Raw genomic sequence first — 21,568 nt, 5'->3', positions numbered from 1 at the left:
CATCACGCAAGGAATCCCTAACTCTACACCTAGTACTCTTTCCACTATTACGTGGTTTTCATATTTAAAAAGTTACTGTAGCTGATACATCCACTTTAGAAGACAGTTTGGTAATTTCCCTGTAACCCAGTGCTTCTGTTCCTAGAAATCTATCACATAAAAATGAAAGCATAAGTTCACAAAAAGATTGTATCCAAATGTTCATATCAACATTTATTCTTGGTAGAAAAAAACTGAAAGTAGCCCATAGTATCTATCAGCTTGATAAATGGATGAACTTAATGCATTTTATTCATACAATGGGTTATAGTCACAAAAAGAGAAATAAAATACTGAAGGACACTTTTCAACGTTCATGAACAGTAACAACTTTATGCTTAGTAAAAATCACACACAAAAGATTACATATTACATGATTCCAATTACATGAAATGTTTAGAAAAGGAAATTTATATAAAGAGAAAGTGGGAGTGGGGTTGTTGACTCTCCATGGACTCAAAGAATTTTGGGGAGCTGATGAAAATATTCTAACCTGGATTCTTGCAATGGTTACACAGCTATAGAAATTTCCTGTAAATTATTGAACTGTAGACTCAACTTGGGTGAATTTTATGTCACATAAATTATATTGCAATAGAGCCAGAAACGAGGAGCACTAAAATTTCACTCTAACACTAACAATTTAAAGATTGCTTAGGAGGTGCTTTTTTGTTCTGTAATTAAAGGTAGTGGTGCCCCTTAACCAAAAACAATAAATTCTTAATTCTTGGACGTTTCTTAAGCTAAATTAACTACATTTGGTTTCTTAAGAAAGGAATTAAGATTTTAGTAGACCTGTGTTAGTCTTGCTTATATCATTTCAGTATGTATCCCCTCTACACAATTCACTTACTGTTTCATAGGCCTGTAGAGGAGTTGCACCTTAAAAGATTGGTCAGAATTACCAGCAGTTCCTATGCTAGTTGTGAAACAGCCTGGTTGATACAACGTTCTCTCACTGCTGTTGGACTATTTTATAGTACATGTTCTCTCTTAGCGCTCTTACCTGTTGTCAGTAGAACTTACTGGAGAATGTATCAATGAAAAGTTTGAACTGCATGTTAGGATTTAAAAAATGTGAGTTTGCACCAGAATTGAGAATATAGAAATGTGAGCACCAAAGGTGGTAAGAGAGCAGCTTTCCTTGTCATCCTTAATTATGTATCCCTAGATAAGGTTAATGAAAGATGGTGGTTGGAGAAATAACACCATAGGAAGAGACTGCTACTGATGGAAAGTCAAAATTTTTCCACAGTTGCATTGGAAACATGGTTGAACTTCTGTTCATGTTCACCTTGTAACTTTGTTTGGTATTGCTTATAATGGCAGTGTTTCTTTTAAAAGTTCAGAAGTGATAGTTTGCAGTGGTACTTAACTGTCTTTCCATTACAGGTGCCTTTAAGAATCTGGTGAAAAGTTTGGACTTTCTTTCAAGAGTACTTCTTATATACAAACATACAACAACTTTATATCTTGGGGGTTTCACAGAATCCAAAGTCCAGAGAAATTAGGAACAGAGAGAACAAAAAGGGAATTCTATTACTAATTCTTTTGTGAATCAAAAATTAGTTTTAGTTTTATTCAGTATTTTTTGGTGTAAGAGAGGATCTTCAAGTAATGTACAAAAGTAGGACTTACGTATATAGTAATTTTAAGTTATTTGTACTCCATACTAAAGTGAGAGACCTGCAGTCACATTGGTAAGGACAGGAAAGTAAGCTGACTACCAGTAAATAATCTGAAGTGGTAGTATAATTTAAAGGGTATTCTAATTATGTCATATTTAATGCTGCTCTATTATAAGAATTAGAACCTCTTAATGTTTACTAGTAAGCAATCAGCTTCTTATAGATCTGTATTTCATTCATGTTTCAGTTTCACATCAAAGAATATTATCTTTTAAGTGCAGTATTTATTTATGAAAGGAAGAACCATACTTGGGCATGAAATAACCTTGATGAGAAAGAAAGATCTGCCTACCTTGCTTTCTTCCTTTATCCTCTGCTTTCTGTTTATTTGGCTCCCCTGGAGTGGGCTGCTTGCTTATTTTCCTCCTTTTTCTGAGGGTTATTAAATGGGCAACCTCTTACAGACATTGTTTCAGGAGAAGTTGTAAGTGGTAAAAAATTACTCATATGTGCTAAGATGGTATTTGGTAATTCCATGTTGCTCTAAGATAGTCTGAAGTATTTCTCACTTGAAGAATTGACTCCTTAGGAGTTTACTATTATAGCTCACAACGATTCTTTTCATGTTTACAAGAGTTGTACTCATTTTTATGATTTTGTTTAAACTGCAGGACCGTGTATATGTACAGCAAAATAATGTGGAGAATGTCTACAATTTGGGATTAATTATTTTTCGAGATCAAGTTGTACGTTATGGTTGTATAAGGGATCATCTAAGACAAACGCTACTGGATATGATTGCAAGAGAACGGAAAGGAGAAGTTGTAGACCGGTATAATCATCTTTTTACTCTTTGGGCTTGGGCTGTAGCAGTTATTTCTTTAGAACTGGATTCACTGTCATAATTTTACTAAAACAAATAAAAATTTGATTGTCCAGTAGTTAATAAAAACCCTCAAAAACCTATCACAGTTAACAAAATTACTTGCATTTTAACTTAAAAGCACCTATCATTTGTATTTTTAGAAGAGGTCATCTTAAGCTTTTATTTAATGTATTTTTTTAAAAGCAAATCAGTCATTCGTCTTCCCTTTTGATTTTTTTGTTCTATTTTTTTGGCTGGCATTTTGTTCCTTTTTTGTTGTGTGATAGTATTGTTGTTTCTTTGTCTTTTATTTAAGGCCTTTTGGCTATCCTCCATTTGTAACAAATTTGAAGAAAATTGTGAGATACAGCCTAAAATGACTAAGAACAACTTTGCCCCTTCTTTTAGGTCGTATTCTCTCCCCCTTTCTAACATGATTGCAGTGCCATTTTGCTGCAGCTGGAATAGCTTGAAATGGGCAGAACTGCTTTCTTTGTTTCTCTGTGTTTGAAGCAGCTGTTAGAGAAGACTGTCCAGCAATATTTTCCCTCCTCTTTCCTGATATGCCACCTTTTTACTTCCTTAAATGCATAAATACTTACTGTAAACATATTTAAAAATTTTCAGTTGTTAAAGGATGAAAACAATTTGAGAAAAATAACTGCAGTCAAGATAAGGTTTCCAATTAAAATTATTCTAAGTCTTTATGTTATAAATGAATTGCTTATGAAAGACTGGTTACTTTGATGAAAAATATGCTGAAAGTCTTTTTAAGTATTAATACTTCTGTTACAATTTCGCATGAATCTTTGATTATCAAGTGGCTTAACTTCTTTTGACAGAGGCGCAATAAGAAATGCTTGCCAGATGTTAATGATTTTAGGTCTTGAAGGACGATCTGTTTATGAAGAAGATTTTGAGGCTCCTTTTTTGGAAATGTCCGCAGAATTCTTTCAGGTAATCGGTGAAGAAATAAATAAATGTTCTTTTAAGATGTTAAAGTTATTGGATAGTTACTAATATGAACATTTTTATTTTTTTTTAGTACAACCCTTTAGAGAACAGGCTACAAAAAAATAACCTTTTCTTTTCACATTCTTGCAAAGGAATGTGAACTCACTGAAAACAAATGGGAGCATTTGGACTTAAATACAGGATTTTTTTTTTTAAAAAAGATCATACTATAAAATATTAACCTAGAAGTAAAAATAACAGTAATTGTATGTTACAGATTATTTTAAGTATAAATTCAGAGGCTGTATGTCACCAATGAAGTCTCACTGTTCAGACTTTATATAAATTATTAGTATAACAAACTAGGTATATGTGTGATCCCATAAGCATACAGTCTAAAAGACTGTTGATAAGGAAATTATAGGTCAGTAGTACAATTACAAGTCAGTAAGTAGCCAAAACCAACTAAATTGCTCAAAGTGAGTCTAAATTAGTACCAGTTTGTAATGAAGTATAACAGTAACTTAATACTATGACAGACAATATTTACAAGTAATGATTGGTAACCAGGCATCCTTCCTGAAAGTGTTCATTATCTGAGCAGTTTACACTAGGAGCTTTGTAGTACTGCCAAAACAGACATAGTTGAATACTAAACTTTTTAAAAAATAAATGCTATATATAGTTGCTTGAGGGGAGAAACTCTACACTTGAAACTTACACAGTGTTGTGAACTATTACGGTCTAAAAGTAAATAAATACAAAATTATAACTCTTACAATTCACTAACTTATTCACAAGAGCCATTGGATATATGTAAAAACTCGGTAAGTTTTGGTGTCATTTACCCATAGAGAAACAAGAATGGATTTGCTGCTTTTTTCTTCTTGAATCAATGTAGGGCTCATCAGAAAAATGAGTTCCCTGTACACATGAAGCCTGCACCATGCTTTATGGACTATTAATGTATAATATAGGAAAGAGTATTTTCTAGTAATACAAAAAATTAATTCTGTATATTTTTGACAATATTTTTTACCTTGTCAAAGTATAAATTTTCTTTATTACAGTATAGAAATACTAATAAAACATTGGCAAGATTAAGAAATGTGCTCTAGTTGGATGTGTGTGTGTGTCTGTATATACCTAATATATATTGTGTTTAATAGCAAAGAGATGGTCTCATCAAGATTTTTGTTGTATTAATGTTTAAGAAACTGGAAAACTTTCAAGGATTAAGATCATTTAATGAAGTGTGAAGTATTAAATTTTGTGCATGGTTTGTTGTATCAACATGCCTTCTATTAGTCTTAGATATATTCATTAATCCTATTAAATAGGTTGAAATCACTTGGATTAACAGTGATAATTTATTGGAACCAGCTGTAATATACGACTGGTGTTTGTATCGAAAATAGTTATTTTAAAGTGCTGTTTCCCAAACTTAAGTATAGTCCTTTGAGACTGGGACGATAAGGTGTCGGGGAAACCTTAGTTGTTACTAGCACTTTTGCTAGCACACTGTATGATAGACCTAATGAGTCTTTCTAGGCATAACTTGACATTAAAGCACATCAAAAGAGTATTTTCCACACTTGTGGTTAGATACTTCAGTCTCACTGACCCTCATTGGCATGTTTCCTTTTTCTGTTAATTGGAGATCATTGGAAAAGTTTGAAAAACACTGCTTACGGATAATGTATTAATTTATTCTTTTTAGGGCCTCTCTGGTGGTGCAGGGGTTAAGTCTCAGCCTTATCACCTCCATGGCCTGAGTTTGATCGCTGACCAGGGAGTTAACTCACATATGGCCCAGCAGACCATAAAAAACACAGTTACAACTAACTATCTCTTCCCGCTGCTCCCCTCAGCAGTGTATTTCAGTAGATCTGCCTGTTCTGCTCACCAATCTGTCTCTGGTGAATCCTCTCACTCTCTGCACCTCTGGCCTACACTTAAATAAATAAAAATAAATCTTTAAAAAAAATATATTTTTCAAAATTATTTTCACTGTTTTCATTTAATGCAATCTTTAAAATGTAGTCTCCAAACTATTTGAATATATATAAGAAGAAACATCATAAAATGATAACAGTGCTCTTATTTAATTTGGTTTATGATAAACACTTTATATGAACCCTGTTAAAAGCAGAAACACATTTTGCTTCTGCTTTTAAAAAAAATCGTGCTTCTTAATTGCAGATGGAAAGCCAGAAATTTTTAGCAGAAAACAGTGCTTCAGTATATATAAAGAAAGTTGAAGCTAGAATTAATGAAGAAATAGAACGGGTGATGCACTGCCTTGACAAATCAACTGAAGAGCCAATTGTAAAAGTGGTTGAACGGGAACTCATTTCCAAGCACATGAAAACTATAGTAGAAATGGAAAATTCTGGGCTAGTACATATGTTGAAAAATGGAAAGACAGAAGGTAAGTGTTGAAATTGAAATATAATTAAATCCTTACAGTTATTCCAGGTTCTTAATAATTTTTCCCTAGAATAAAATATTTTGAATAACAACTTATGAGTTGTGTATATCATTAATTTTTCACTTGTTACTTTGATAGGTATTGATGGTAAAACTTTAGGCTTCATTCATGAGGATTTTAGATATTACTAGTGAATTGAGTGGCTTTTTTCTTTTTCATCTTCAGTGTCCTCCCTTCGTGTTTTTTAAGAAGTCTGATATTGGCCAATGAGCTTCTCATCTGTTCCTTTACTTTGTCTTTATATATCAGTGGTTCGAAGCTCTCCATACTCCACACTCTCTTGTAGCTTTTGTGATTCTTTTTAAAATCTGAAATTCTATTCTTAAAATTTTTCTAGGCTTTCTTTTGGGAGTTAGTTATAATTAGGATGGTGAAAATACGTCTTCATTGCCAACATATTTAGGTAAATTAGGTTAGTTTAGAGAACTGTGAAGTTGAGACTGAAAAAGAGAGGAAGAATTACATAAAGTAACGGTATACATTTTTGAACTTCAGCATTTGCTCTTCTTGATTTTATTATTATGACCTCTATTTTCCTGACTACTATTATGTGACAGATATCCTCAAAGAAATAATTAAGTGAAAGAATAACAACCTTGTTGTCCTCATTCTTAATTTCTAAAGCTTTAGTTTAAAATTTTGAATTTATATATCACTGATAATGGTATTAAAAAAATGAACTTGATAATCTTGCTATTCTCCTGCTTCCTTGGTCAAGGAATAGCAATATTTTAGCCAGCCAGTTCTTGTTAAATGAATATGTATTGCCTGTCGAAGTCATAACCTGTGGAGAGAGTAGAAAACGAAATATTAAATGATTCAAGGAGAGATGATGTAGGATAAGAGACAAGATGGTTGTGAGAAGTTTGGAGGTGGTTTCATGCTTCCTTGCTTTGTATTATGAAATGGTTATATTCCTGTATATGTGATAAGTTCTTGAAGAGTATGTAAATTTGTTTTTATAAACCAGAAAAGTTACATTTTTTAAAAAATTGGTAAAACCTCTTTGGTGAAAGCAAAATACTACTCAAAATAATTTTGTTTTTCGTGTTTTCTAAAATAAGGTATTCCTGGATGTCTTAACATCTAAGGTGGGGGGGTTGATGAACTATTTTTTTTGTGAAGGGTCTCATGGTAAATATTTTAGGTGCCTGAGTCATTGATAGTAACAAAGTCACAGATAATAACACAAATGAATTAGCTTTACTATGTTCCTAATAAACACTCTTCTTCTTTTTTCTAACCATTTAAAAATGTGATAACCATTGTTAGTTCAAGATCTGTACAAAATCAGGTAGTGGGTTGTATTTGGTCCCTGGGCTGTAGTTTAAAAACCCCTGATTAAAGGGTTCCTGACCCATTAAGACTTCATGAGAAGCATTTTCCTCTGCTTAAACAAAATGAGAATTGATAAATTTTCTGTTTGTTGTTAGGCTGGGAGAGAGGGCAAGAAGACTAACTGGACTTGAGTTTAGGGAGTAGGAAATGTTTTTGATGGAGAGATTGTTGGGCATGGCTGAATTAAAATATCTCTAGCACGCATGAAGACCTGTGTTATGCCTGACACATGGCAAGTGCTTAATTAATATATAAATGAAGAAAGACCACAATAGATGTACCACAGCTCTATGTTTAGTACTTGATATTTTAAGTAGCTTTCTCTTTTTCTAAATTAAATGATAAAATCCCTGATTCAGTTTTCCTAACTGTCCATTAGAAACCTAATCACAAAATGTCTTACTTGTGCTAGACCCTGCACTTTAGCAGTATGTTGAGAATATCTCAGAGGTACAACTTCACCATTATGCAGCCAAATGGCTCATAAGTCAGAAAGCAAAAAACTTTTCACTGTACTTGGAGGAGGAATTGGATTGGTTATTAAATCCACTGGCACTTAGAAATTCAGTTTAAAAATTACCTCATTTTTGTTGTCCTTTTGTGTTCAAAAGTGATGTTTAATTCTTAATGGCCTAATATTTTTCATCTTTAGTTACATTCTTCACTGCCCCATGCATTTATATACAGTGAATTAAATACAATGAAATTGTATGAATTTACATAAAATTAAGCAAAACGGTAACAGTATGGGAACAAAAATAGACAAATTGAGAACCGTTTTGTTGGAAGTATTTGCTAAACCAACTTTATTGTAGTACAGGTCAGTAAATAATTGTTGCATCTGTATCTATTTTTAATACAGGAAATTTGGTTATGATTTATGCCAAATATGAGAAACCAAGCGTTTCTATGTGTAAATCACTTGGGACATATATTATCAATGAAAACTTATTTTTAAATAAAATTTGCTTTTAAAAATCACTGAAACAAATTTTAGAATCCTCGTTTGTAAAACTTGCTTCGTTAAGTATTTGGAAAAAACATGTAACTTTAATTTTAATCTAAATTGCTCTTAGAAATACCGACCAGAATAGGCAAATTATAGCCTAGACGTCTGGGCTACCACCTCTTTGGTTGGAAAAAATCAAGAGAAGACCGTATCATTACATTTCAAATTTGAGCACCCATAAGTATTTATTGGTACACAGTCATGTTCATTTACTTATGTATTACCTATGGGGTTTTTTCCTTGTCATAGTGGCAATATTTAGGAGTTGCAGCAAATGGCCTTCAAGTCTAGAATATTTGCTATCTAGTGCATTATAGAAAATAATTTCCCAGCCATTGATCTTGAAATTATTTTTGAAAGTTCTTGATTATAAAACTTTTTCATATCTTTGTAAAGTTTATGCACTGTAATCTCCCAGTAAATCATTTCAAAGAAACAATAAGCATGAAAAGGCATTAATTTTAAGTCCATATTTTAATCTTGTGAAAAAAGTTTTGATTCTAAATAGAAATAATTTAATGAGGTAAACCAATTTTTGAAATACACATTGGCTTGGAACATCATCTGGAAAATGTTAGGAATTAGGAATATTAAAGAATAGGAATTTCAGGTATAAATTTCATACAAACTTCACTAAGATGTGTAAAGAAGTAAATCCTAGAATATTTGTTGTTATGGTTATCATTTGAGTTTTTGAGATGGACATCTTTGAAACTACCTGTTAAGACTTTAATTGGTTTTTAAATTTTTGTTTGCTCGATTACCAATTATACCATATTAAGGATATTAAGGATAAAAGCTATTAATCGATATTATCCTTAATAGATATTTTGTAGTATCAGTAGGTTCTAAGTTAGAATTATATAGGATAAATTTGGTGGGAACCCCAAACTTCAACTTAAGTTTTTTGTTTTTTTATCTTTGTTTGGGAAGCTTTCTTCCAGGTAAACTGAAATTTGCTAAGACATTTTATTGATGCTTTAAAAACCATCTCATCTGAAAGCTGTTATTTCATACATTGCCGTAATAACCATTAACTAGCCTATTTTCGGTTTTTCTACTTTGCTAGATTTTTTAGCAGCTTTTCATGTGGTTAGCAAATGGCAGTAGTGGAGAAATAAACTTCTGACTATTACAGATCAGAGATTACCATGTTTTTCTTAATCGTTATTGTAGTCTATTTGTGTCCTTCTGTTCACAGATCTTGCTTGCATGTACAAGTTATTTAGTCGTGTGCCAAACGGTTTGAAAACCATGTGTGAGTGTATGAGTTCTTATTTGAGGGAACAGGGTAAAGCCCTTGTTTCTGAGGAGGGAGAAGGGAAGAATCCTGTTGACTATATCCAGGTAAGCAAATACAGAAGATTCTCTTTAAGTGTATGATGAAGTAATTCTGACAAGGGAAGATTACTTCTGATAAGCTATGTATTATGATTTTTTTTTTTTACTTAATTGTGCCAAAGGTAAATTAATGTGTAGTTATTCTAAAATTTCAGACTTGTGAAATGCGCTTTTATCTTAGGAAACCATACTCACCTGCTGCTTTTTATTTACTAACCTGAATGATGAAGATCTTGCTTTCAAGGCTTCAAAGGCTTCAAGAAAGTTACCCTTTTTTTTGTATGTCTTTGTGTTTTTATACTTTAATGTGTCAGAACAAACTGACTGTTTTGGTTAAGTACTTTTTGTTTCAAAATGTTTTGCTTTTAGGTAATGCTATGAATAAATCATGCTCCATGTTTTTCATGTTTTAATATAAATCATCTTTTCTAGTATACTTATCACAGCTAATGTTGGGCTAACCCAATTATTCAAGACAGAGTAAAGGGAGAGAAGCAGTGATGAGGTTCTTTGGTTCATTTCCATAGAGTGACTCATAAATGAAAGATAGAACATTTATCCTCATCATTGACATTTTTAATATAGGCTTAGATGCAGACCTGAAAATAATATGGAATCTGTAGTTTAACACTGAATGTACGCTTTATTACCAGCAAAGGCAAGGTAACATTGATGGTCATAGTGTATTGTTTGTGGAACAGTTAATGTAATGTATCCTGAATTTATTTGTTTTCATTTGGAAGGGCTTATTGGATCTGAAGAGTAGGTTTGATCGCTTCCTCCAGGAATCGTTCAATAATGACCGACTCTTTAAACAAACTATTGCGGGTGACTTTGAGTATTTTCTCAACCTCAACTCCAGGTCCCCTGAATACCTCTCATTATTTATTGATGATAAACTGAAAAAGGGAGTCAAAGGGGTAAGTATGGATGCATTTGAAAATATATTAAAGTTTATTTGTAGATACAAATTTGAGTATAAAATGAGGGAATATTGTAGATATAAAATTAAGCATGCTGTGCTTAAATATATGCTGTGATCTTTGAAAGGTGTTAAAGGTATTTGCAGTGGTCAAAAGTACTTAGACATTTCACTAACTTTGTAATTGGCAGCAGCCAGAATTTTTTTTTTTTAAATAATAAATTTTATTTTTATATTCCCCATACAATTGCAGCCCCCCCCCCCATTCTGACCCCAATCCCTCCCCTCCCGCCCCCGCCGCCCTAAAAGTGTCTCTGGTTCATAGTTTTTTGTTGATTTTGATTTTCACTTTCTTATAGTTATTCATTTTCCTGGTCCCTTATTTAAGTTTTCTAGATTCCTGCTATGAGTGAGACCATCCGGTATTTTTCTTTTTCTTTCTCAGCCAGAATTTTTTTAACAATTCTGTGAGAGCAGGTATACCATAGATATAAGAAGAAACTAGAAAGCAACTATTTGTACCACAGAATCTTGCTTGCTTTCATCTGGTTTTGTATCAAACAAAATACTTGAATACTAAGAATTTGAAGATACATGCAAAGAACATAAAATACTCTTTTTGTGATTAAAATTTTACTTCATCTCTTCTCAGTCATCCTTTAATCCAGCCCTGTCACTTTATGCCTCCCATTTCATTGGTAGCTCCCTAAGGAATGGAATTATACTACCCCTGATTGATGCTGTACTAGATGAGGACTAAAAATGGTGCTACTATATGCAATTGGAGGCGCTTTCTCTGACCAGATCCCTTCCAGCATAGCTCGACCAGATGGTTGTTTTCAGACAGTATTGTTTTTAAACTACAGATGAACTATGATGCTATTTTAGAACTAAAATTTCATATTTGTTAAATAGTCTTTCAATTAATTTTTCAGCTAACAGAACAAGAAGTAGAAACAATATTGGATAAGGCAATGGTCCTTTTTAGGTTTATGCAAGAAAAAGACGTATTTGAACGTTACTATAAACAACACTTGGCAAGGAGACTTCTCACAAATAAAAGTGTTTCTGATGACTCTGAAAAAAATATGATATCTAAGTTAAAGGTAAGGTGTCTGCAGGAGGGACTGGAGTGCACCTAAACTGGTACTTAACACATAATTGAACATCAGTCACATGTGGCTAGAAATGTTTTAATTGATTAAAAAATATTTATAAATTAAAACTATGCAATAGATTGTTTTGAGCAGTCTATACTATTTTTTTTTTTTTTTTTTTAATTCTAAGACATTGAATTTCGCTGGAATTTCTCTTGTATGGCAGGGAGTCTGGGTAGAGGGGAGGTTAGTACAAAGGGAGTGATAATGGAGAATTGCCCCTAATTCTGTTCACAAGTGTGATTGTAAAAAAGGTGCTTGTAAAAAATGCAGAGTTCTGGGCCCTACATTCAGTGACGTGCATTGGAATTTTTGAAAGGGTCTGAAAGCCTTTATTTAAAAGTAAACCATGGGTTATTCTTAAACACACTAAAAATTTGGTGACCATGGGTATAGAGCAACTATTGGAAAAATTCAGGAAGAATGGCAGTAATGTGGAAGAATTTGCTTCTTTGTATACGTTTTCACATAGAACATCCTCCATTTATTTGCCTGTGTTGTGTTTTTCTTCCACAGACTGAATGTGGATGTCAGTTCACATCAAAACTGGAAGGAATGTTTAGGGATATGAGCATCTCAAACACAACTATGGATGAATTCAGGCAACATCTACAGGCAACTGGGGTAAGATTCAGCATTAGTTTCTGCTTGGAGTCTTTTATGATGGGTATTTCCCTTTATGTATCAGACCAGTGAGAACTGTTGGTGTTATTAAATGACATCGGTGATAACATTTGGACAGAATACTGGGTTTAGGCAAACTTGATGAGTCTTTTGTTCTTTTCACTTTGCCTACAGATATACTATTTTAGAACAACTATCTGGTCATCGTGTACCTCAGTATTCTCCTCCCATAAATGGGCTTGACATCCTTGGGGTAGGTAGGAGATGAACTGAATATGAAAACCTGGCACTAATGTGTTGTAAAAAGTTTTTGGGGGGCCTCCCCGGTGGCACAGCGGTTGAGCACTGGGCTGCGAAGCTGCCCGCAGCGTCTGCAGCACTGGTTCAATCCCTGGCCACCGGGCGAGGGTCCCATATGGCGCGCAGACCTCTCCTGCCACCCGCTGCTCCCCAGCAGTGTACTTCGTCAGTCTGTTGTGCTCCCTACTCTGACTCTGGTGAATTCTCTCACCCTCCCGCGCTTCTGACTGTACCCGGTGCTTGTATAAATAAATAAATAAATAAATAATTTTTTTTTTTTTTTTTTTAAAGAGTTTTTTGTATTCTGACTCCCAAAAGTGGGAGCTCCAACTCATAGGACTTTGGAGTCCAGTGGCGTTTTGGTGGGGATTTAATAAAGTTCAGAAATGTCTTTCTTTCTTTTTTTTGCTGTTCCTCAGCTTTTCCTTAAACTTTATTTGGAAAAGTCCAATTTTTCTTTTTTTGGGAAAGTTTTATTTCTCAAGTGACCATATAACTGACCACTTTATAGTTAGGTCATGTCACAACCATTATTTCAGGACTTTCCCTTTGATACTTAAATGTGAAATCATCATTCCTATTGGTCTCCTAGTCTCATAAACTAGGTATGTGAAAGGAATGAATGTGTATGTATGTATGTATGTATGTATATATGTATGTATGTTTAGGATTCTGATTCAGAGGAACTTCTGTTCCCTTCCTATGGTAAATAGTTGTATGGTTTGCCTTATAATGTTTATTGCAGAAAAGGCTGAAAGCATGGAAGATATGTTTGTGATAAATAGAAATGTGGATGGGTAGGATCTTAAAAAATGTGATTATTCTAGATAGGCTCCCCATCTTTATTCTCAACCAGTCTTGTGCACTTGTTCATTAAAGGACTGGGAGACAGTGATGATAGTTCGACATGATGATTTCATTAGACTGTGTTCGTCTTTTTCAAATTCGATTGTAGCAAAGTCTGAATTTTCCATTGTTTCATCCTGATAATTATTCAGATATCTCCTGCTGTCTGTGGTAGAGTATTTGATAATTTTTTAAAACTGCAGTAAATAGTTAAATGTATCTGCTCATCCACTTGTACCTTCCACTTAACTGTAAGGCTATTATTAGCTTTTTTTAATATTTGTTTATGCTAAGGACCTTAAGCTTTGTCTCCTAAGCCTTAGTCTACATTAAAAGATTTAATAAGAAGTGACAGTAATCAAAACAAATGTTGAGCTTTCTGATCTTTGAGAGTTTTTAAAATACCACCAATCCTTGGGTAGACACTTCTTTTAATTAAATTTCTTGGCTTTTTGAAATACATTGAGATTTGTGTTTCCATCTGCTTTTAGAAATCATGAAATGAGTTACTTTCTTTAAATTACAACAATACTTGTGGAATATTTTATTTAGACAGATCTGACTATACTGAAAGATAAATATTTGTCCATTTTCCTCCCTGTTTTTCTAGTTTTAAAAATGGAGTGGGGCAGGAAACTATCTTGCTATCACATTTTCATTTATCAACAAATCATATAATGTCCTGACAGACTTCCTTGGTACCACCATGTCTTAATGTCCTTGCTTCTTGTATGCGCTGTCTCTAAATATAGCCGAATGATTTTAAAATACTGCTAAGAGTGTAGGGAGAGAAGATACTAACCACTGAAATAATTGTTGTTTAAGGTGCTGCCTTTTTTCCCACTTAACAAATACTTCATTAAATGCTTCCTTGTCAAGCATTGATTATTCCAGGCACTGGATATATGGCAGAGAATGAAACAGATTAAAAAATCTCTGCCAATTGGAGCTTCCACTCTCTAAGGTGATAAACACTCAGCATATTGGATGATGATAAGGAGATACAGAGAAAAGTAGTAAGGAAGAGTGGTCAGGGAAGGCCTTTTTTAAAAAATGATATTTTTGAGGAATGCTTAAGGAGCAAGATGTTTAGGCAAGTAGGAAAGATCAAAGACTTTTATTTCTTGGGTATTTCTTGGATTAATTGAACTGAATTGTTTCTAGCATGCATGCACTTGTGCTGTCTCTCCCCCCACACACACAATCTCCCACCCACCTATCCCTTATCCTCTTGCAAATGTATAAAGTCCTTCCCCCTTTGTTCATCATCTAGGAAAGTCTGCTATAATCATCTTCTATGCATTATCTAGGACTTCTTGTTTCATTTTCTTTGAAGTTGTGTAACATTTAATAGATACTTGTGAAGAAATCGGAGTGGAATATTCCCTGGTATTTATTATCTTCATTCTTCCCTTCTATTTTTTTAAATATTTATTTATATATATATTTTACATCATTGCTCATTTTTGTACAATGTTTGATTCCTCCTCTTAGGTGTAGGCCCTGTAAAATTCCCACCACCAATTCACCCATGAACCATTACCATAGTTCTTTGTGCTCTTATTGTTCCTCCCTTTTGAAACTCTGTATCACTGAAACATCCTGGTTAGATAAAAATGGAATAATGGCCTACACCAAACTGTGAATATAACAGAAATAAAGATATTTTTCACCCTTAAGGATTCCTGTTGATGTGCTTTTTTAAATTGTTTTCTCAAAAATTTAATTTGTTAAAAAAGAGGAAATTACCTAATTGTGGCAGTGATGCTAGCATGCTTTTTGTACAGGTAGTCAATCATTACACAAATATTTATAAAGCACTTGCAAATGTAGAACTGGAGTTAGACCTATACAAAGGTGTTAGAATGTGAACTACAATGTGAAAACATCTAAGTTGATGAATGTAGTTGAAACGTGTGAATGGGATATTAGAAATAGGTTGTTTGTATGACTTCTGAGATGGTCGGTATTATCCTACAGTTTTTTCTGATGTGATATTTAGCCCTTGACATTTTATCTAAAAAGGCTTATCAAAATGATGAACTTATCAATGACATGGCTAACATACCGAGACTATTGTTAGTCAGTATTTTAAAGTCAATCTAAATTGTGAATACTTGCCACATAAAAAATTGGGAAATAATTGATTGGGTCTAGCCTTTAAAGAGGTATGTTTTGTTAGGTATTGAACCTGTAGCTAATTAATTTGACAGCTCTGCTACAGTGTAGATGGCATGGAAAACAAGTTAATTTGCTGGGAACCTTGCCTTCTTTTCTCCACAGGTCTCCTTAGGTGGTGTTGATCTCACAGTTCGGGTGCTCACGACAGGATACTGGCCCACTCAGTCAGCCACACCAAAGTGCAACATCCCACCAGCACCAAGACATGCTTTTGAGATATTTAGAAGGTACACCTAGATCAAGCTTTGTATTTCTAAGTACCAGCGATTGTCCGTAGTTATCCATTTGAGTGTTAGTGCTATCCTGAATGAGAATGAATGTATTCCATTCTGAACTTAAGTTCAAAAAGAGAATTGTTTTCAGTGTATAAAAATGAATTGCATAAACTCTTTTGAGAGGGATGTTTTATTCCTGTCCTTCTGATTTAGTGCATACTGAGTATGTTTCATACTGTTGATGTCTGCCACTGGCTGTTGGGGGGTGGGATTGATGATAGTGTAACTGGAGAATGCTGGTCTTACGAAGAGTAGTGACTGAGCATCAGGCTCTGACAAACAAGTATGCCAATTATGGAGTATTCTACCTTTGTCATTTAATATCTAGCCAGGTTAGTTAGGTATCTCTTCCGTCCTCCCTCCCTCCAGCCCCCCCCCCTTTTTCTTTTTTCTGTTTAAAGAAAAAAGGAACTGAATTTGATTCCTAAGGTTTCTTTTAAATTTTAGTCTCCTTCCATGTATGTTTCTTAAGGGTTGTTTTCTTGTAGTTTTTGATTTCAACTTTGTAAATTGTGTGGTTCCCTAAAACTTGATTTGGTTTGCTGAAGGTTTTACTTAGCCAAACACAGTGGTCGCCAGCTCACGCTCCAGCATCATATGGGTTCTGCAGATCTCAATGCTACCTTTTATGGACCAGTTAAAAAGGTAAATAATGATAGTTTGAACATATTTATATTAAGTGACTTAAAAGTAGTCTATAGACATGATTTGTGGTAAATTGTCTAATTTCCCTACCTGTTTCAAATACTTAAAAGCGGGAAACTTCGGTTTTGGTTTATTTACATTTATTTCCTCAGTTGTTAATAACTTCATTAACAATACGAAAACTGTTATCAGTAGCCTCCTTAAGAAGTAATTAATATCTACACATTATATTTTAAGATTACATTTGAGACAGTACTGCATAAAATAATAAAGTGTAAGTTGATTTGCGAGTATAACAGAGCTGTACAAAAAGTCCCCTTTCAAAACTGAGTTTCCTGTTTCCTTATTTCCAATAAATCAAAGCCAAGAAAATTAACATGAGATTTGTGAAATGTAAAATATGGTAGTTATTATGTGATTATTGAAAAAATCAGTGGTAGACTAGTGAATTGCCTCACATGTTAAAAATAATTTTCAAAGCTAACTATGAGATTTAGAGTAATAATTAACCTTAATTTCTGGCTTGGTATTAAGTCATGGTCATATGCTTTAAAAGAATAATGATAAAAAGATTCTAGAAAAATATTAAAAATACCTAATTTTTCATCTAGGCAGTAAGTTTTCTCCATATTTTAATTAAAATCTTCATAGTTTTTAATGTCACTATTAACACAAAACTTTAAAAAAAAGTTCTGATTTTCATATTTACCAACAATAGAGTTCATGTAGTTAAACAATGTTTGACACTTGCATTATTTCAGTGTAAGAGGGAAGGTCTAGGAACTCGGCTTTTAATTTTTTCTTTTGTTTTAAAGGGGAGGATTTTTCCCAACTAAAGTTATCTTAAGCTTTATTAAAAGTCAATTTTAAAAAACAATTAAATTGTTAATTATTGAAGACTTAATTCTGTTTTGTATTCTTTAAGTCATAAAACAGGAGGAACAGGCTTTAAGAATCGCAGTGTTTCCCCCTCCCCCTCCATTCTGTCACATCACGCAAAAGAAACCTAACCTTATCACTTTTGGTAGTGGTGTAATGGCAGTGATAATCTCATAATTTCCTTATTATTCTGTGTACTGTTAAAGTAATTTTGGAATTGGTGATTATATGTTCACAATGGAAAAAACTAGAACATTCCTAAATATGTGTGTGTACATACATATTCCTATACCTATAAACAGGTTTTTTTTGTTTTAATGACACTTTCTCTTATGTAGGAATGATTTATACAACTTTGTTATAGGGCAGGGATGGACATTATAGGGCTTGGTTTTTTGTTGTGGGTTTTGTTGTTGTTTTTTGTTTTGTTTTGTTTTTTAAACATAATTCAAGTTACCAGGAAATAATTCTATCTTATTTTCTGTTTTTAAAATGTGAAACAGGAAGATGGATCTGAAGTTGGTGTTGGAGGGGCACAAGTAACTGGCTCTAATACACGGAAGCACATATTACAAGTCTCCACTTTCCAGATGACCATATTAATGCTCTTTAATAATAGAGAAAAATATACGTTTGAGGTATGGACTGTATTTATATAAATTTTAACTAATTTTACTGTTTATAATTTTCACCTATTACTTGAGTCTCATTTGAGTGACTTTTAGAGTTATGGAATTTAGTGATGATGATTTGAGTGACCTTTGAGTAACATTTGAAAAAACAGCCTAAACTTGAGATCATATGAACATCAAAACACTTAATAGGTCATATTTCATACGCTTTTTAAAAATCAATTCTATTGAAGTAAAGGGTCTTATATAATAAAACATAATCAGGCCTCCCTGGTGGCACAGGGGGTTAAGCACTGCACTGTGAAGCAGTCCGCAGGCTCTGTGGCACGAGTTTGATTCCCCAGCCAGCCAGGAAAATTCCCACATGGCAAGGCAGACCTCTCGTGTCTCTCCCGCTGCTCCTCTCAGCAGTGTATTTCGTCAGTCTGCCTGTTCTGTTCCCCGCTTTGTCTCTGGTGACTCCTCTCACCCTCTGCACCTCTGGCCTGTACTCCAGCTTGAATGCATAAATAAATAAATCTTTAATAAAATAAAACAATCAGGGCCTCCCCGGTGGCGCAGCGGTTGAGCGCTGGGTTGTGAAGCTTCCTGCAGCCTCTGCAGCGCCGGTTCGATCCCCGGCTGCTCCCCGGCCACCGGAGAAGGGTCCCACATGGCGCGCAGACCTCTCCTGCCGCCCGCTGCTCCCCTCAGCAGTGTACTTCGGTCCCTCTGCCTGCTCTGCTCCCCGCTCTGACTCTGGTGAATTCTCTCACCCTCCTGTGCTTCTGACTATACCCAGTGCTTGTATAAATAAATAAATCTTTAAAAAAAAATAAAAAAATAAAACAATCATCTAAGCGCACAATTTGATGAGTTAATAGATGTATACACCTGCTTACCATCACAGTAAAGGTCAGAATATTGCTCCCCGCCAATTTTTTACACTCCTTTGCACTTAGGTCCTTCTCACTGTCCCGAAGCCCAAGTAGCCAATGATCTGCTTTATATCACTTCAGATTATTTTTGCCTTTTTAGAATTTAAAAAAAAATGGAATCACACATTCTTTCACATGGTAGAATATACTTCCTTTTTTATTGAATATACTTTTTTATTGAAAATACTTTTTTTATTGCTTAGTAATCTATTTTATGGATTGGCCACCTTTCTTTATAAAACTGTTGTGTTTATTTAAGCTATAATCAGATTTATGGTATTAGGAATAGAGCTATATTTGTTCACTGTTTTAAGACACTGCCAGACAGTCCAAATGGTGCTGTGGAGCCATTTCACATTGCTGGCAGCAGGGTAGAAGAGTTGCAACTGCCCCATCTCACTCCCAGATTTGATGCTGCTGGTCTTTTTAATTTAACCTTTTTAGCTGGTATGTAATTACATATCATTGTGGATTTAATTTGCCTTTCTTTGATGACTGATGATGTTGAACATCTTTTATGTGTTTATGTGCCACTTGTATGTCTTGTTTGGGGAGGTGTCTGTTCATATATTTATTGGGATTTTAAAAGGCTCCTTACAGATTCTGGATACAAACTCTTTTTTTCAGACCTGTGTGCTGTGAATATTTGTTCACAGGCTGTTGAATATAAACTTGAAATACTTGCGTCTATTTCTGCTCTCTGATCTGTTTTATTTCTATATCATTGTGTTAATTTTACATTTTCTTGATAGTGTCAAATTTATTTTTGCACCCATTTTTTCCCCCTTTGAGTAGCTAATTGTTATAAAGTGCTTTGACTTTTTTTTTACTTTCTTCCCTCCCCCATTAAGCCATGATTTGATTTAATTCATTTAGTCTTTTCTAGTACCTTTAAAGGGTGTGTTGGCGTTGATAAGAGAATCATGTGATTTTTACTAAGTTTAAGATAAGGAATATTTTCAAAAGCTGCAAAATTACTGTCATACACTTAATTGAAAACCAATTTGCAGATATAGGTAAACATAGTAATAAATACCTTTTGGGTTTGAAATTAAAAACACCTTAATACCTATCCTCCATATTACCATTTAGGTGATGTATATGATTAAGAGATGACCTTTTTTGTGATAGACTTCAGGAGATGTTTTAAAACCTAAGTGTGTTAGTTTGATGCCTGAGTTAAGGGATTTTTTGCTCTTAGGTATTTCCAGGTGTGTCTTAAGTAATAAACAACCTTAATTTTTAAGCACAAGTTACATATAGTTGAGTCCAAAAAATACTGATTAAGCAACTATTAAATATCTTATTCAAACATTGTAAGTCTTCAAACACACTTGTAAATCGTCACTAACAGTTAAAATCAGTTTGTATACAAAAACACATCTGTTGGTTAATTTTAGTGTTTCAAACTTAGAATTTTCTCTTCCCCAACCAGTTTGAGGTCACATGCTGATGAACAGTGTTAGGTACAAGGTAAAAATTAAGTAGAAAATTCCTGATATTTCAAATTTTAGCTAAGTCAGTAACTGGAAGCCTAGAGCATAAGTGGCATACATAGAATGCCATTCCTATGACCACAGATCTTCTGGCTGTTCACGTCTCAAACCAGTATTGTGAGAAGGCACATTGTCTTTACATTGTCTTTATTCATATTAGGTGTTTACTATATATAGTCTGCATAAATTTTAACTAGCTAGTTCTTCTGCAGAAATCATATCCAAATCAGGAAAAATAGTTTAAAATGTTGAATAATTTTCAAAAAGGATGATCTTTTATCTTTATATTTTCTCTATGAGTTCAGTAAAGAATGGTGTGTTCATGGTTTAATGCTGCATAACAAATTTTAGAACTTGGAGTTTTAAAGCAGCCATGACAATATATTATCTCTTGTTGTTTCTTTGGGTAAGGGATTCAGCAGGGACTCAATTGGTTGGTTCTGGCTCAGAGTCTTATAAGATCTCTTTAAGATGTCAATTGGGGCGTCAGACATTTTATGTTTGGAGTTGGAAAATACACATCCAAGATGTTGGTGTATACTTTTGCATGGTTGGCTGATTGCTAAGAGGTCTTAATTTCTCCACATGGGTCTTAACACTTGATTGGTTGATTGTCCTTATCTCCTGGTGGTTTTTCTCTCTAGAGTTAGCAATCCAAGAGACTTAGGCAGAACTTGCATTACCTCTGTGACCTAGCCTTGGAAGTCATGTATTGTTACTTCCTCATTTTCTTAGTCACTGAAGTCAGTCTTGAAATACCAGGGCCCCACAGAAGGGTAAATAAACCATACCAGAATCATTGTGGTCCATCTTGGAAACTACCTAGAAATGGTGGGGTTTATTTGTAGTGTCGCATTTACTCCATAATAATCAGGCTACTCAGATTTTTTGTCTTGTTATATAGTATTTGAATGAGTGCAAAGTCCACTTACTGTGATTGAAAACAGCTAAAATCAGGAAATAGTTATAGTTCATACCTTTGATTTTATTAACTAGCATTTGGTTTTTGAAAGAGTATGAACATTAATA

General features: G+C 33.9%; 1 protein-coding gene across 3 annotated transcripts in view; it reads left to right on the top strand.

Moving 5' to 3' along the window:
* The window catches only part of CUL3 (cullin 3), a 92,283-nt gene that overhangs the window by 56,590 nt on the left and 14,125 nt on the right, over nt 1–21,568 (top strand). For all 3 annotated transcript variants that reach the window (XM_054700109.1, XM_037524143.2, XM_054700108.1), the window contains 10 exons: nt 2,339–2,499; nt 3,375–3,489; nt 5,689–5,917; nt 9,526–9,671; nt 10,409–10,585; nt 11,523–11,693; nt 12,261–12,368; nt 15,798–15,922; nt 16,519–16,615; nt 17,998–18,132. In XM_054700109.1, coding sequence (XP_054556084.1) covers nt 2,339–2,499; nt 3,375–3,489; nt 5,689–5,917; nt 9,526–9,671; nt 10,409–10,585; nt 11,523–11,693; nt 12,261–12,368; nt 15,798–15,922; nt 16,519–16,615; nt 17,998–18,132 — 1,464 coding nt within the window. The remainder of the gene's footprint in view (nt 1–2,338; nt 2,500–3,374; nt 3,490–5,688; nt 5,918–9,525; nt 9,672–10,408; nt 10,586–11,522; nt 11,694–12,260; nt 12,369–15,797; nt 15,923–16,518; nt 16,616–17,997; nt 18,133–21,568) is intronic.

Source organism: Talpa occidentalis, unplaced genomic scaffold (genome assembly GCF_014898055.3).
Source record: "Talpa occidentalis isolate TD23 unplaced genomic scaffold, MPIMG_talOcc4v2.1 talOcc4.3, whole genome shotgun sequence".
In the NCBI taxonomy this organism is placed as follows: Eukaryota; Metazoa; Chordata; class Mammalia; order Eulipotyphla; family Talpidae; genus Talpa; species Talpa occidentalis.
This window is presented reverse-complemented; position numbering and strand designations above follow the sequence as displayed.